Source organism: Rhinatrema bivittatum, chromosome 2 (genome assembly GCF_901001135.1).
Source record: "Rhinatrema bivittatum chromosome 2, aRhiBiv1.1, whole genome shotgun sequence".
NCBI lineage: Eukaryota > Metazoa > Chordata > Amphibia > Gymnophiona > Rhinatrematidae > Rhinatrema > Rhinatrema bivittatum.
The window spans coordinates 594627326-594643858 of NC_042616.1; the positions used below are offsets into that span (position 1 = coordinate 594627326).

General features: G+C 43.2%; 1 protein-coding gene across 1 annotated transcript in view; it reads right to left on the bottom strand.

Annotated features, from left to right (window-relative positions):
- USP14 (ubiquitin specific peptidase 14) overlaps positions 1-16533 on the bottom strand; it is a 166679-nt gene that overhangs the window by 47789 nt on the left and 102357 nt on the right. The window contains exons 10-13 of the mRNA XM_029591100.1: positions 15255-15369; positions 4443-4508; positions 4272-4364; positions 3818-3940 (exon numbers count right to left, since the gene is read on the bottom strand). Of these exons, the coding sequence (XP_029446960.1) occupies positions 3818-3940; positions 4272-4364; positions 4443-4508; positions 15255-15369 (397 nt within the window). The remainder of the gene's footprint in view (positions 1-3817; positions 3941-4271; positions 4365-4442; positions 4509-15254; positions 15370-16533) is intronic.

Here is a 16533-nt window from a genome sequence, read left to right on the forward strand (position 1 = left end):
GTATAAAGCATCTGCTGTGTAGGCGACCGCAGCCTCAACACAGTTGGCCTGTTCTGCCTCGCCCGGTGGCGAGGCAGAACAGGAAAACTACCGGGAAACTACCGGGAAACTACAGACCGGTTAGCCTGACTTCAGTGCCAGGAAAAATAGTGGAAAGTGTTCTAAACATCAAAATCACAGAACATATAGAAAGACATGGTTTAATGGAACAAAGTCAGCATAGCTTTACCCAGGGCAAGTCTTGCCTCACAAATCTGCTTCACTTTTTTGAAGGAGTTAATAAACATGTGGATAAAGGTGAACCAGTAGATGTAGTATACTTGGATTTTCAGAAGGCGTTTGACAAAGTTCCTCATGAGAGGCTTCTAGGAAAAGTAAAAAGTCATGGGATAGGTGGCGATGTCCTTTCGTGGATTGCAAACTGGCTAAAAGACAGGAAACAGAGAGTAGGATTAAATGGGCAATTTTCTCAGTGGAAGGGAGTGGACAGTGGAGTGCCTCAGGGATCTGTATTGGGACCCTTACTGTTCAATATATTTATAAATGATCTGGAAAGATATACGACGAGTGAGATAATCAAATTTGCAGATGACACAAAATTGTGCAGAGTAGTTAAATCACAAGCAGATTGTGATAAATTGCAGGAAGACCTTGTGAGACTGGAAAATTGGGCATCCAAATGGCAGATGAAATTTAATGTGGATAAGTGCAAGGTGATGCATATAGGGAAAAATAACCCATGCTATAATTACACGATGTTGGGTTCCATATTAGGTGCTACAACCCAAGAAAGAGATCTAGGTGTCATAGTGGATAACACATTGAAATCGTCGGTTCAGTGTGCTGCGGCAGTCAAAAAAGCAAACAGAATGTGGGAATTAGAAAAGGAATGATGAATAAAACGGAAAATGTCATAATGCCTCTATCACTCCATGGTGAGACCGCACCTTGAATACTGTGTACAATTCTGGTCGCCGCATCTCAAAAAAGATATAATTGCGATGGAGAAGGTACAGAGAAGGGCTACCAAAATGATAAGGGGAATGGAACAACTCCCCTATTAAGAAAGACTAAAGAGGTTAGGACTTTTCAGCTTGGAGAAGAGACGACTGAGGGGGGATATGATAGAGGTGTTTAAAATCATGAGAGGTCTAGAACGGGTAGATGTGAATCGGTTATTTACTCTTTCGGATAGTAGAAAGACTAGGGGACACTCCATGAAGTTAGCATGGGGCACATTTAAAACTAATCGGAGAAAGTTCTTTTTTACTCAACGCACAATTAAACTCTGGAATTTGTTGCCAGAGAATGTGGTTCGTGCAGTTAGTATAGCTGTGTTTAAAAAAGGATTGGATAAGTTCTTGGAGGAGAAGTCCATTACCTGCTATTAAGTTCACTTAGAGAATAGCCACTGCCATTAGCAATGGTTACATGGAATAGACTTAGTTTTTGGGTACTTGCCAGGTTCTTATGGCCTGGATTTGCCACTGTTGGAAACAGGATGCTGGGCTTGATGGACCCTTGGTCTGACCCAGTATGGCATTTTCTTATGTTCTTAGATCCTGAGTTGTTAACAGTTGCTGAATCCAGCGAAGAGTGGCTCGCTGCACCATGCTGCTACAGGCCGCTGCCCGGACTCCCAACGCCGCAACGTCAAAAATGCGCTTCAATACGATCTCCAACTTATGGTCCTGGAGATCCTTCAACGCTATACCTCCTGTCACAGGTATTGTAGTATGCTTAATCACGGCCGTAACCGCCAAATCCACAGTGGGAGTTTTGAGAAGGTCCAAGGACTCCGAAGGCAGGGGGTACAACTTATCCATAGCCCTGCTAACACGCAAAGAAGCTTCCGGAGAATCCCACTCCTTAGAGACAATCTGGAGCAACTTGGGATGAAAGGGAAATGTAGGCGGGGGGGGTCTCGGAGCCCCGCCAGAGCTACATTCCCCGTGGAGGTATCCCCTTCCTGGTGTGGAACCAAGAGATCCAGTTCCATTAACACCTGCGGGATCAAGAAACGCAGCTCATCTTTGCCAAACAAACGGAGAATCTGAGGGTTGTCCCCCTCCACAGTCACTTGACACTCCGAATTGCCCCCATCATCCATATCCGGACCCTCCGGATCGGCCTCCTGGGAATCCGATACTCCTGCGCCCCCCTGGGGCCGCGGGCAGCGAGCCCCCACCCCGGTGTCGTCCTGAGTATCTTAGGCGGTGAGGGGCCCTCTACCTCACAGCCCGCCTCTGCTTCCAAGAAAGCCTTGTGCATTAACTGCACAAACTGTGAAGAAAATGGGGCTGGCCTCTTCAAGGCGGCCGCCACGGGTCTAGAGGGGGGGGGGGGGGGGTCGAGGGGCATCCAAATCCCCCGAACTGTGCGTGCTCAAGGCAGTTGGGGAGGAGGGAGGAGATTCCTCAGGCTCTGACGCTGCCCCTTCTATCGGCAGCGCTGACAAGATGGCCACCGCCTCCTTCTGCAAGGGAGGCGGGGCTGCTGAACGAGCTCCGAGAACTCCCCGACGCCGCAATGAAGCAACACTGCGGGCAGCGGTCGATCCCCAAGAGGGTCCCTCGCCCCCGGGGAGACATCGGGAGCAGAGACCCTCTCGGAAGAGTCGCGCCCCTGCCCCCCCCCGCAGGCCGTACACGCCGAAGAACGCGACATGGGGAGCCGGGCCGGGAACCACGCGGCCAGAAAAAGCACGCCAAAAACCAACACACTGGCTCCTCAAGAAACAGCGCGCCGGGTGACACAGCCACCCCCTCCGAAGGCCCCGGGCTGAACCGCGGCAGGCTGGGGCTGCAAAAGGTAAGCTCACTGCCTGCCCCCAACAGGACTTACGTGGCCCTGTGTTAGCTAGGTCTTTATCCTTTTTTTTTTTTTTTTAATGTCGCGCTGTTCTTAGAGCCCCCTTCAGAGATAACTCTGGCAAACTACTATTGTGGGGGGAGGGTGACCGGCCCACCGGTAAACTCTGCCCCTGTGCCACGGGGATCAACCAACTCCGGGAAAATGATACGAGGGCAATGCCCTTCTAAGCCTGCTGCAAACCTGCTTCTCGCTGCGCGTGAAACAAATTGACAACAGTAAAACCTAAACTGCCTACTCTTAATTTATTTTACTAATTGATCTAGTCAGGTAGAATATCAATAAATTAAAATCCTGGATAACCAATTAGGCAATGTAGATCAGGACCGCAGGTTATGCCTCTCAATCTGCTGGAGTCAGAGAAAATACTGAGGGATCGCAGGTGGCACACCGGTATATCTAGGGGGTGCCTTTCAGCTTTTCTCTGACTCCATCTGCTGGAGGGGAGGCATAACCCAGCAGTCTGGACTGATCCTGGTACGTACAGGGAATTAGGAGTTACAGGACATTCTTACTAGCATAGGATCTAAGTTCTAAGCTAATTGGGGGAATATACAAAAATTGGCAATATCATTGTTCAAATACATAGTTTAACAATGAAAGTACAGAACATGTGTAAATCGATAAAACAAACTTCTACTTTACTGCATTGTGGTCTGAATTGTTTTTAGAGAGAATATGAAAAATGTACAAGGATGTGCAGGGGGGAAGAGAGCAAGGCAGAAGGGATACTGGTGCTGGACACTCTGTGGAGAAGGGATGAATATATTGTGCAGAAGCCACCACCTCTGCCCATGGAGGGAGTACTATGCTGGAGCTGCCTTCAAGTAGGGCATCCATTTCAGTTATCATACAGGGCACCAGTTAGACTTCAGCCGACCCCACCTGCCATCATTTACTATTCATTTTACTAAATTGTTAACTGGGGAGCAAATCTTTGACCTACTTTATTTGCCTGAACAGCTTTGTCTTCTAGCTCCTTGAATTTTGATCGATAGGGGACCATTTTTTCTTGAAGCTCTTGTGTACACAGCTCATATGCATCCAACATGAGAGGAAATTTCACATCCTAAAGACAGGAAAGGGCTGTTTAATTTTCACTGTTGATGTGCAAATAGAGTAACATTATCACAATCCCCTCACACCTTCCAGCATAAACAAACGGCTCAATTTTTGAGACTACGCCAGATTTCATTACATATGGTGCTCCCAATACACATGCTCTATAAAAATAAAATACAGTACTTGATTCTAAAAGAACAGCTAATCAGGATTTCAGTCAAGGAACCTGGAACCAATTTATAAACTCTGGATAGAGGATTATCTTGCAAAATTAACCCATTGTTTCAGCCCAGAGCTCTGGATATTCAAATATTCAGGGAAAGGGAAAGCTAGCTCACCTTGAGAACTTTGGCATTCACAGATTCCTTCTCTTTGTAAAAAAATCGAACCATCTGAATAGTCAGGTAGGCAGGTAAGCGGCTAATCTTGGACTATAAAAAATACATTTATTATTTCATGTAATCAAGTGGCTACAGCTATTACAAATGTAATGACTCAACACTACTTACAGATTTGATGTATGATGCATTTCTTTGTAATGTTGGAGACAATTTGGTTATTTCTTCTTGAAGACGCTGTAAGGTACAACGAAAATACATATGTGCGCATATGTGCAAGCAATAATACATGACAACGTGCATTAGATATATGCCCTGGGTGAACTGTGAGGCCAATTACCTTCAACTAGGAAGTCTCTCAACATTCTTAATGAAGGCCTTATAGTGCATTACTACTCTTATAAGTTGGCTGTAAACAGTTATGTCTAAATAAAATCCACCACCATCCCCCAACAAATAAAAAGCAAATTTACTAACCTGTAAACAGAATTCTCTACAGACAGCAGTATGAATTGGCCATAAAGTGTGAATGATGTCATCTAACAATGCTGACAGACCCAGCTGAGAGCTCAGTAAAAACTTTGAGCATGCACAGGAGATCCTGTGTGCTACCTCATAAAACAGTCTCTTCCAGAGTTTAAGCTTTAGCGAGGTAGTTGACTCTCCAGAGAAGTGGGTGGGTATTAAGTATAAGAACCCTGTTTCAGTGCCAGGACTGGTAGTGTGGGCGGGGTAGCTGCACCAGGTGCAAGGTCCATGGGGACCTCATCAGCCAGGATGCTTCTACCTATGGGTACAACAGAGGGCCCACTACATAAGCATACAGAACTCTGTCCTGAAAACATCAGCATATCAACAATTCCAGCTTCCACAGACCCATTAGAACTGCTAGTCCTGTAATGAAATAATGAATCCTCCACAGCTATGGAAACCCTGGCCCCTCTCAAATCAAACACTACCAGACCTCCAAGGAATTCCCCACTGTTCCATAAAGGTCTCCTTCTCCTTAAACAAACTCCACAACTGGAGCAGGCATGGAAAAAAAATAACACACAGTTATTAACCTTCATCTCGGCAAAGAACACACTAAGAAATACAAAGCAGTCATTTGACAAGCAAAAAATAAAAAGACCATGTCCAAACTACTAAAAATATCCATGAATAATCCAGGTAAAGACTTTGAACCAGAACAAAAACTCTGGGATTAAACCTCTTACAATACTAACTGCTCTGAAGATCTTACAACTGAATACTTCACCAAATGTTTCATGGAAAAAACCCAAGCTATTTGTTCTTAGTCAACTGCACTCTTATCCTCCCATCCCTCTTAGCCCAACCAAATCCACCTTAGGAGTAAACACACTCTGCCTTCTTTCCCAGCAGATCCTATCCTACTCCCTCCAGACTATTCGCCTCCGTCTGACTTTAGTGAAATCTCCTCCCAGGATACTTAGAAGATCCTTCAGAGAATCAGCCAATCTGTGAACCCATTAAACCCTATTCCCCCAGACCCCCAAATTCATTTGTAACTTGAAACAAGACCTATCCCCCATGGTTAAACCAATATAATAAATACCATTCTAACAGTTCCCTGCCTTGCTCTCTTAAAAAAGCAATCAAACCTATCCTAAAGAAACCTGGCTCCAAGCCAAAAACTGACAATGATTGACCAGAGCACAATGCAAAGCAAAAATAGAGTTCACCGAGTCTTAATTCAGCTCCTCCTCTCCTCATTCCCCCTTATGTTTGCAGGGAACAGGAAAGGAGAAGGTGTTAAGCTGCAGTGGGTAGCAGAACAAAGAGGAATTCAGTTTTTGTCTGCATATTTCTAATGTGTGATCCCTTATTCTAATATAGGTGAAAGTCTGTGTTCTGTGTGTGTGATTGAAGTGATTATTCTGCTAGCATATTATGTAGGGATCTGTAGCAGTCCACATTGGTCTGGTTTCCCAATAGAAGGTATACTGATATTTTAGGGCCCAGCAGAATATTTGCAGTGCTGTTTTCATAAAGGTTTGTTGCTGTTTGAGGTCTGGGATTCCATGCTATTTTGATATGGTAAATTTTCTAAACAGGTTCTAACTTTTTTTTTTTTATTCAAACAATGTTTTGTGTTATTTCACAAGAGTCTGGAAATGGAGGGAGTATGTGTCACTGTTACTGAAGATCAGTTAGCCATTTCAGAGATTACCTTCAACCAATATAGTATGAATTTCACTTGTTAAGTCTAGATATTTATTGATAAATTTAGGGGGGTTTTTTTTGCTGCCTATCCCCAAAAATCTCAGATGACACATTCAGACACTAACATGATTTCTGAAACGTGTGCACATATATCTACACACAGAGAAAGAATGCAAACAGGCAAAACATAAATGTGTTATTCCGTGTTTAACATTCTCCCAAAATTAACTCGCCACAAAAAAAAAAAAATCATGAACATCCAAAAATAAAAATAAATCAAGCCAAAAAAAGCATTTAAATACAACAGCTACCACATTAATAAAGGGAAAACCAGCCAATTCATAATGCCATGCGTCAACATTTGATCAAGTGTTTTATTACAGATGCCTGTTTTAGCTGATGTTGTAATCATTACAGGCTGGAAAAAACCTTCTAAGATTTTTATAGTAGTTACTTTGAAATTCCACCATGACGATTGTGACAGTCTTTAAAAAAAATAAAACATAAAATTTGGCCAATGGCACTGTATAATATCCTGGAAATGTATCACGTATTCCTTATTTGAAACCACAAAAGTTTTTAGAGGTATTTAAACATTTTAGAACAGCCCCTGCATGAGGCCTCTGTTTCACTGCTGCACAGCAGCAGCATCAAGGGGTAGTGTCTGTATCTAAAAGTATGTAATTTATGCGCACATGAAAAAGGAATACTCATCTTAATAAGTAGTCAATACTCTGATATAACATTGTTGCAAAAACTAGGTGGTGCTGTAAATCAGCTTCAAAGTCTATACAGAAGAACTATGTCTGCTGACAACAAACTAAGGCTAACAAAATCTTGCCAGCACAGCGAAAAATATACATATTTTGGACACATACCAATCAAGCTTTAATATTTAAAAAATGATGTCCAATTATGCGATTCTACAGGGAAGGGTGATGGTAAGGACATAATGACTACTGAGTTTAATTATCAAAATTTCAAAGGGGAGCCTATGGGTCTCAAAGTTAATTGGGAGATGGGGGCGCAAGTATGGAAGTTTCACCTAAGGCAGTGGTTCTCAAACCTATCGGGGGGGGGGGGGGGGGGGGGGGGGAATCCAATCAGTCAGGTTTTTAGGATACTCACAATGAAAAACTGGCTTGAACGCGCATACTGGCTTATAGGCCCACATGATGAATTTATTTCAAGTTTCTGCACTTATTGCTGCTGCACAAAGATCTACAACATTATGGTCAGAGGATAACCCTTCACCTTGACCTGAATGACCTATTGGACAGTCCAGGCAATGTGAGGAATTGGCAGGTATGCAGAGTAAACATGCGCTCCAATTTAGCACACTAAAGCATCGGGAGCTAAATCTACAGCTGTTCAGAAGCATGGAACAGAATTTCACTTTCTTGTTGTCTTCTGAGGCAAACAATACAATTACTGGTACTCCCCAATAGCAGAACAAGTCACTCTCGACCCAAGCACTGCTCGTATGGTCATAATACTGTGCTGAGGTGGTCCACCAATGTATACTGGAACCCTGGTAGGTAGAACACCTGGAGATATGTGCTGTGGTGACTGGCTCACAACCAACAATTCTGAGGGCCCCCTCGCAGAGACTGCATGAGCCTGTTCTTCCTTGTTTGTTCTCATGAAACATGGCCAGATTGTTCATCAAGACTCCTTTGTTTGAGAGCAAATGAGAGAAAGCTTTTAAGATGTAACAGATGGCTCTCAGCTCCAGAAAACCAATTTCTGCTTGACTTTTTAAGGACCACGTCCCCTGGGTCCAGGTGGCACTGATATGCGCTCCCAACTCTTTGGCAGAAGTATTAGTGGACAGGGTCACTTGATGCACCAGGATGCATAGTGAGGATCCCCCTTCAGCACCTCTGGTTCTGGAGGGATGTTTGCATCTCAGGAGTTAGAGATCTAATGCAAAGTTACTGGATCAATTGATCCCACTAGTCTCAGAGAGCCCACTAAAGATACTACACATGAGTAGACAAGTCAGAGGAACTATGTGTACAACTACTGCCAAGTGACCCAAAAGAACGATCGATCGATCTTGCCATCATTCGGCCCACTAAAGAAGGGATGTCACCAGGCCCAGCAAAATTCTGGCCCTTTTTTTTTTTTTTTTACACAGAGGTGAACACCTTATCCTGAAGGGAGTCTATTGAGGATCTTATCAACTGAATCCTTTGAGGCAGGACCAAGTTGGATTTTGAGAAATAGACCAGGAACCCCAAAGACTGAAGGCAGATTGACATAATGAGAAATCCCAACACTCTTGCCAGATATGGGCCCCTCACCAACCAATCTTCTAGGTATGGGAACATACGAACTCCCTACCAATGAAGCTGCGCAGCTACGACAGACATTTTGTGAACACTCTCAGGGCTATAGATAGGTCAAATGGAAGCACCTTGCAGTGGTAGTACATGCTATGCACCACAAATATGAGGACATTTCCATGGGCAGGGTGAATCGGAACATGTGTATAAAATACTGGACTCAAATAACTGTCTTTCAGATTCCGAATGTACATCCAATCCTTTGGCTGAATAAAAGGCAGAATTGTCTGGAAGGAGCTCATCTTGGACCAATACTTTGTTTACCTTCTGTAAATCCAGGATAAACTTCTATGCTCATGGCTTCTTGGGGATTAGAAAGTACCAAGAATAAAATCTCTGGTCACATTCCACTGAAGAAAGGTTGAGCAGACAGAGGGGTCAGAAACGAAGATCAACCTCCAGTTGAATATGTATTTTTTGTTTTGGGAGGGGGTGGAGCAGCTAGAGAAACAAGCAGTAACCATATTCCACAATTTTCAGAATCCATTTGTCCTTGGTAATATGGATTCTCTCAAGAAGGACCGGATCCTTTCCCCCCACTAGAACAGGCAGGGAAGTGGGTCTCAGATGTCAAACTAATCCCTGGCTTAGGCTACGACTGCTGCTGGGGGTCTTTGCTGACTTCTTTCCCTCAGCCAAGCTTTAGCGGTCAGCTGCAACACAGTAGGAGCAGCTTGATGCTGCTGAAAAGACTGGAAAGGGCATCTCTGGAAAAAGAAGATTCTTGTAGGCAAATTACTAGTATCTGGCAAAAGCCAGCTGGTTCACCATCACTGCAGACTGATTGCAGAGTAGATTGATTCTCTTTAAATTAGAAGCCATCATCTCCTGCACCTTATCTATGAACAAATTTCTGCACAGGGTGCATCCACCAGGCAGCTGGGCACATCTAAATGGAGACACTTGCTGGCAAGATAGGCAGCATCTCTGCTGTTAAAGATATAGCAGATATTCTGACTACAGTGTCAAAAACGTCACACTCCTTAGCATTCTCCATAGCCCAGCAGATTTCTATCAAAGGCTTCAGCTTTTGTACACACGTGTAAGTACTACACCATAAACAAATGGTGAGCCTCATTCTGCACAGTAAGCATTAATTCTTGGAAGACCTTCTTTCCAAATGCTTCCAACAGCTTTGGATCCTTTCCAGGCAGTGTGTTAAGAGTGGTGCTGAGTATACTCTGCCTATTTCAGTATATACTTGTCTTTGACAGCCTGACAATAAACAAGAGTAACAGATCTTCTAGAAGAGATATATGCTAATGCAAGTCCGGCAGGGGATCCGACAGAGTTCCTGTAGAATCCTCCTTGTCTGATCTCTGAGGTACACTTAAGCAAGGACCCCAGGATAAGGCAGACTGGGGATATCTTTGTTGATCCAAGGGAGAAATGACAAAGGAACTCTGAATGAGCAGATTGCACTTCCTCCTCCTGATCCATGGAGGGACATAACTGGAGGAGATGAATCATCCACTGCAGAACAGGGACTTACACTTACCATTGGAAGTCCTTGAGGTGAGGAATGAGCCTCTTGTGGGACTTTGTGGGGCCCTACTATTGGAAAAAGATCTGGACAGTGCCTCAAGGGACGCCTTCCCTGATTTGCAGGGGGGGGGGGGGTTGAAGCTCACCTGGGCTTGTTGTGGCCCCAAGAGTCTTAAGATGCTTCACTCTGGGAAGAGGAGAGACTCCGCTACCTGCTCTTGTGCTGCACCTTCTGCAGGGCATCCATAGTCCAAGCACTGTACTACTGTGCCCTCAAGGACATCTAGATCACAACTCAGACAGTTGCAAGCATCATAATCCCAGGCCATGACAGCAAATGGAACAGGTGTCCATGATGGACATGTGACACCTATACCTGCAGGCTTTAAATTCACTAACTGTAAGCTCTTTGGCTTTGGATTTCTCAAAAAAAAAAACAACCCACCACAATGCAGAATGAAGAACAGAAAAGTTCTGTTGAGGGGATGCCGAAGCAATGAAGAAAAAGAAGAAATTCGAAAAATGTGCGCTTGAGGATAAAAATAATCCAAATAAGCTTTTTAACAGACTGGGAAACATATCCATGTGGTAGCTCAAACTAAGAAAGAATGACGGGTGCATGAGGCAGCACGCATGTGGGAACTCATGCATGTTCAGTAAGATTATTACTGAGCTATGAGAGCTGGGTCCATCTTGGCATCATCGCATGACATCATCCATGTGTTATGGCTGATGCATACAATCTATTTCTGTCGATCAACAATATGAATCAGTTATAAAAATTAGTCCTCAGGGACTATGTAAGCTTCAGGACCTTTCATGTCACTAATATAGAGCATTTTCAAAGCTTAAAAACAATTATAGCAAACCTGAAGATACCCTCCATGCTGTACTCCTTTCTGGAACTTCCTGAGCAGTTTTATTTGCCTCCTGTTATTTTGGGGTTACAAATTTAGGATTCAACTTTTTTTTTTATTCCATCACTGACAAAATTTTCCACAGGTATGAAAACTTTACAATATCATAACCATCAGTGAGAATTCTCTTTTCTTAACATTCATCCAAATAATATCCCAAAACTTAACAGATCTCTCAGGTTTCAAGATCTTTTTCTTCTGTAACGTATGTACGTGTACGTACGAACATGTGTGTACGTGCGTACGTACGTACGTACGTGTGCTTTCCAAGATCCAGGAGCTGTCAACCTTCTTCCATTTCATCCTACATCAGTCCAAATAAGTGGGTTATGTCCCCTACCAGCAGATGGAGGCCTGGAACACTTTTTGTTGTGGCAGCTCTGCTACTACTTAGAGATGAGGAAGAACAGAGAAAGCCTGTATTTCTTTGCCCAGCATATGGTAAAACAAACTGGTGGTATTGCAGGATTTTTCACTAGGCCTGCCTCCCTTCTATATTGGAGGTTTTGGCAGTGGTCAAGGGCCAGGCACCTGGTATGCCCAGTGTAGCAGGCCCACTATAGAAGCTCCTAGTCAGTCAATCAACACAAAAGAGACAAACCAAGGAGTCCTGTACTAAAAAAAAAACAAAAAACACCCTTCCTCAAATTTGCCTCCCCCCCCCCCCAATTAATCTGCTCCAACTTGTTCTTTGAAGGCCTGCTAACGTTGGCGCGGGGGGGGGGGGGGGAGAGCAAAAGGAGCAAAGCCTAAAAGAGCCAAGATGACTTGCCTATAATCAGACAAGTGATTTGGGGAGATTGTTTTAAGCCGGCTCTGATTTTTATCCTTCCCACACTGCTTGTGGGTGTGGGGAGGTAGGTGATGGCCTCCTCATGACAAGGTTGAGCGTGGCTGGTTACGGAGCATGCAGCTGCAGGCTCTCTGCTGGTACTATAGGCCCCCTTTTCACAACATGCCTCCAAAGTGGGGAAGTGCCTGGGGAGTCTTCTTGGGCCTTGAAGTAGTCGGCTTCTGCTACAATAGAAACAGGGAAAGACTTTAGCCAGGCCGAGGAAGACTTGGAATCTTCAGTTTTGGCAGAATCATCCACCATTTTGGATTCTTCCTCTGATTCTCTCAGCCTCCCAGCTCTGTGCAGATGATTCAGTGGTTTATTTTGGGGATTCTCCAGTATGGGAGATAAAGCTAAATTTGCCTCTCATATGCAGGATATACATTCTTGATGATTTTTCTTCTAAATTTATTAGGATTGCTGCACCAGGCCTTTTGTGCAATTCAGAGGCCCAGTGGGAAGGGGAAATCTCCTGCAAATCTAGAGCTTCGCTCCAGGCCTCAGCCAGGGGATCAAAATTATCTTCAGAGGCGCCCTACTTCCTTGGATGAAGTTGGACGATCAACTGAATTCTGCTAGCTGACCTTCCCTGGAGGAGGGAGAGATGCCCTAAGAAAATGAGTATGACAATTCATCTTTCCATAAGATCAAAATTAGAACGCTAATTGACCAGGTGTTTTCATCGCTGCAAATTGGTTACTCCAAAGTTGAGGAGATTTCTGACTGGGATCCCATTATTAAGGGTGTTCACAAGTCTTTTAAAAGTCTTTCCTCTTTACTCAGAGGTGGAGGAAATGGTACTTTAAAAATGGGAATTCCCTGGCCTCAAAGGGGTGAAATATTTATTAAATTATATCCTGGCTCCCAAGAAGCTGTCCATTTTATTTCAGTTGGGTCGCATGGATGCTCTGGTCACAGCAGTTACCAGAACCATCACTATATCTTGGTAGAAGGTAGTACTTCTTGAAAAGACTCAGGATAAGAATATAGAGCTGCCCTTAAAGCACGTATTTAAGGCTCTTTCAGTCCAAATCTATATTTGCAGTCCTATGATAGATACAGCAGCTTCAGGAAAGTGAAGAAGCAGTGCAAATGGAATCAGCAGCTGTGTTTTTAGCTGATGTCCTTTACAATCTTAGAATTTATTTTATGTCAGTGGCTTCATCCACAGCAGCTAAGAGACTTCTCTGGCTCTTCAACTGGACAACAGAGTCATGGTCTAGGTCCAGGCTAGGCAAGCTTTCCTTTAAGGGAAAACTATTAAGATACAGATCAGTCTCTCAAATACAATGATCTTATATAGAAGGCAAAGTGAGCCTCTAGAGAGTCTGTCCTAATCCCAGTCTTTGAATAGCAAGTAGAGGGAGGCCTACTGAAACAAAGTCATTTAGTTCTGATTTCAGATAAGTTGAAAGCTCCAGTACTACAAGCCTTTTTCCATATGAAAAAAGGTTTTAGCAACTCCATTGCTGTGTTTTGGTTAATTTTTTTCAATCACATCCTAATGCAGCATACAATTTAACAAAAACACTTTACATAGCAGGAAACAATACATTAATGTTAGCATAACAAGGAGACTAAACTATAAAAAGTTTTAATTGTTACAGTTCAACCTTTTCTCATGAATACAACATCTGGCAAAATACACAAAGTAATTCAGTTATCTCTTTGGGAAGCTCTTTAATATTTATGTCTAACCAAATAACCAGGCCAAAGAAAATCACTCCATTTCTTCACTCCCAATGCCCACATGTAGACCAGTGGCAGCTGGCATTGGTGCACTGTCCATGCAACGTACTCCAAAACACACTATACCTAATTTTGCTTCATCTGTCATACTCAACAGCCACCTAAATGTAAACACCGCAGCTGAAAGATTTAACAAAATGTGGATGGCACTGAAATTCCTCTATGCATTCTCCCTTGTCCTCCCCCCTGTTCTGTAAAGATGAAAGCAGAACAATGAATGCAGTGAACACCCACTAAATATCAAATCATGTCCCTTAACCTTTCAGATAGAGAAAATTCAATAGGTTTAAAGGTAATCAACTGCAGGCCAGCAATCTTCTCAAAATTATAAACATATTGTAAATATAAGGCAGTCTCTTTTAGGCCTTGCAGTTTCCTCCTGCTACTTTGGAATTCCAGCTGAATTGGAACAGATCTCTATTGGACTGCAGCACTATGAGCCTTCATTTGCAACTCCCCAAGTTTTTTTTTTCCTCTACTTTTATAACCCCTTCCCAGCTCAGCTCAATTACCATAACAGTCCTCAATCAGAGGCCCCAAAATGCAGCTTCTTCCAGAATCCAACTAATGTGGAAACTAAGTATGCCCACTAGGTGTTGCCCCCTAAGCAATGGCCAAGATGCTGACCCAAAGCCTCCCCACTCAGGAGCTATGAATACTGCCTCTGCAGCATCTACAGTTCCAGCTGGCCCAGGGACAGAGGACCTGAGCCATATCCCTCTACACAGCATTGCACAACACCATTAGAGGCTGATGCAATATCAGCTGCCATTGTAGAAAGGAGATACTAGGGAAAATTTTGCATCCCTATCATTACCTTGGCATCTGCGCCCAGAAGAGGTGGCGTCAGCGGGTTAGGAAAACAGACGCTCAATTTTACGAGCACTCATTTTCCTAACCTATGCACAGCCACGGGATAGGAAAGTGGATGCTTGTTAATTGAGCATCCCTTTTCCTAACCTGACTGCCGGCACACTTTTTTTTTAGGGTTCTCCTTTGGTTCCTCAGACTTAATATCGCCACAATATTAAGTCAGAGGAACTACAGAAAAGCAGTATTTTCTACTTTTCTGTAAACTTTTTGGGCTCCTCAAGAATTAACGCCTGCTCCGGGGCAGGCGTTAATTTTTTAGGGTAAAATGTGCGCGTTTTTGGCACTTTTTTTTTTTTTGCATGGGGGGGAATAGTTAATAGCCTCATCAACATGTATTTACTTGTGATGAGCACTATTAGCTACGCGGTTGGACACGCTAACCCCCATTTTGTATCGGGGGTTATGGGCACATGTCCAAAACACGCATAGAGCCGTGCACTACGGCCAGAGCACAGTATTGCATTGTCCTGAAAGTGAGCTAACAAGGAGGTCTGGTTTTAACTGGCCCCTCAAAATTGGCAATCCTACCAAAGGGAGTTTAGATCCTGCCAGAGAAGAGTTCTGATAAGTGACATGGCGGAGTACAGCTTACCAGTTTAAGCCCTGTAAAGAGATATTTAACTTCTTGATTAATAAAACAGCTAAGCTGCAGTTGATTTTCTTTTCCCTTTGTTGCATCCTCTTCTTCTGCTTCAGTACACTTCATGCTTATAAAAACATTAAGGAACATGGCATACAAACAGAAGTCAATCATTGCTTCATTCAGCCAAGGTTCAGTGACCAGCAAAAGTATGATCAGATATAATACAATAAAATGAAATCATGCACAGTGAAGAAAATTATAAACTGCCACCCACTGCCTTGTGTGAAAGAATTCAGTTTAACTGCTACAAAACTGAAGATAGTGGTAACAGAGATAGCTAATACAATAATACCTATGTCAATATAAAAAAAAAGTTACTTAGGAAATCTTCACAGTTTTAAAATGCAATGCAGCTATCCTTTTATTTCTTTATTCACCCACTTTTCAGAAATCACCAAATCAACTGTTCTTGCACTGATGGCTACACCATCCACTGGAGCAACAGGACACCAACCTACTACAGACTTTTTGCATAAAATTACATTTCCAAATCATAAAACATTAGAGGGATATTTATAGTCTTTCACATAGCTCTCCAGCATAAAGAATAACTTCCACTTAATTGCATCTGAAAGAGATGTTGTACATAAGGGTTTATACCCCGTCTGGCTACATATGGAGAAATTTAGTCTAACCTGTTAATTTCCTTTCCTTGAGCCCAGCCAGACCAGTCCAGAGACACAGGTTTATTCTCCTCTACCACCAGATGAAGACAGAGAACTGGTCTGCATCTGATGACATGGACTCTGGTCCTCGAAAGCTAATGTTTCAATAAATCGGTTAGTCTATGAGGTGCCATCTGTTTCTGAAATTAAAACTCTGCCTTACTGCTACTATAACTTTCCAGGTCTTGTATTGATTTTACTATAAGATTGCAACCTTGTTGTAAACCTGCCTTGAGCATTTGTCGTAATGAAAAGATGGTCTTAAATAAAAGTTGACAACTTGATTCAGGAAAAGAAGGGGCTAAAACATGCCTTACCTTCCAGGGAATTATGAAGTAAATGGAATACTTTTCCTGAACTCAGACACACTGAACGAGAACTAAAGTTTTTTATTTACCACAGCCAATCCAGTGTTAAACACATGGCCTCTTTCTTTGCCAGGATTAAAAAGGAGACATCACAAAAATGTCTAAAATAGGTCAGGAAAATTCCAAGGCGATCTGGACCCACCTCCAATAAAATGCTGACAGACATCCACCTACCAAAGCAACCTGAGACTGAGT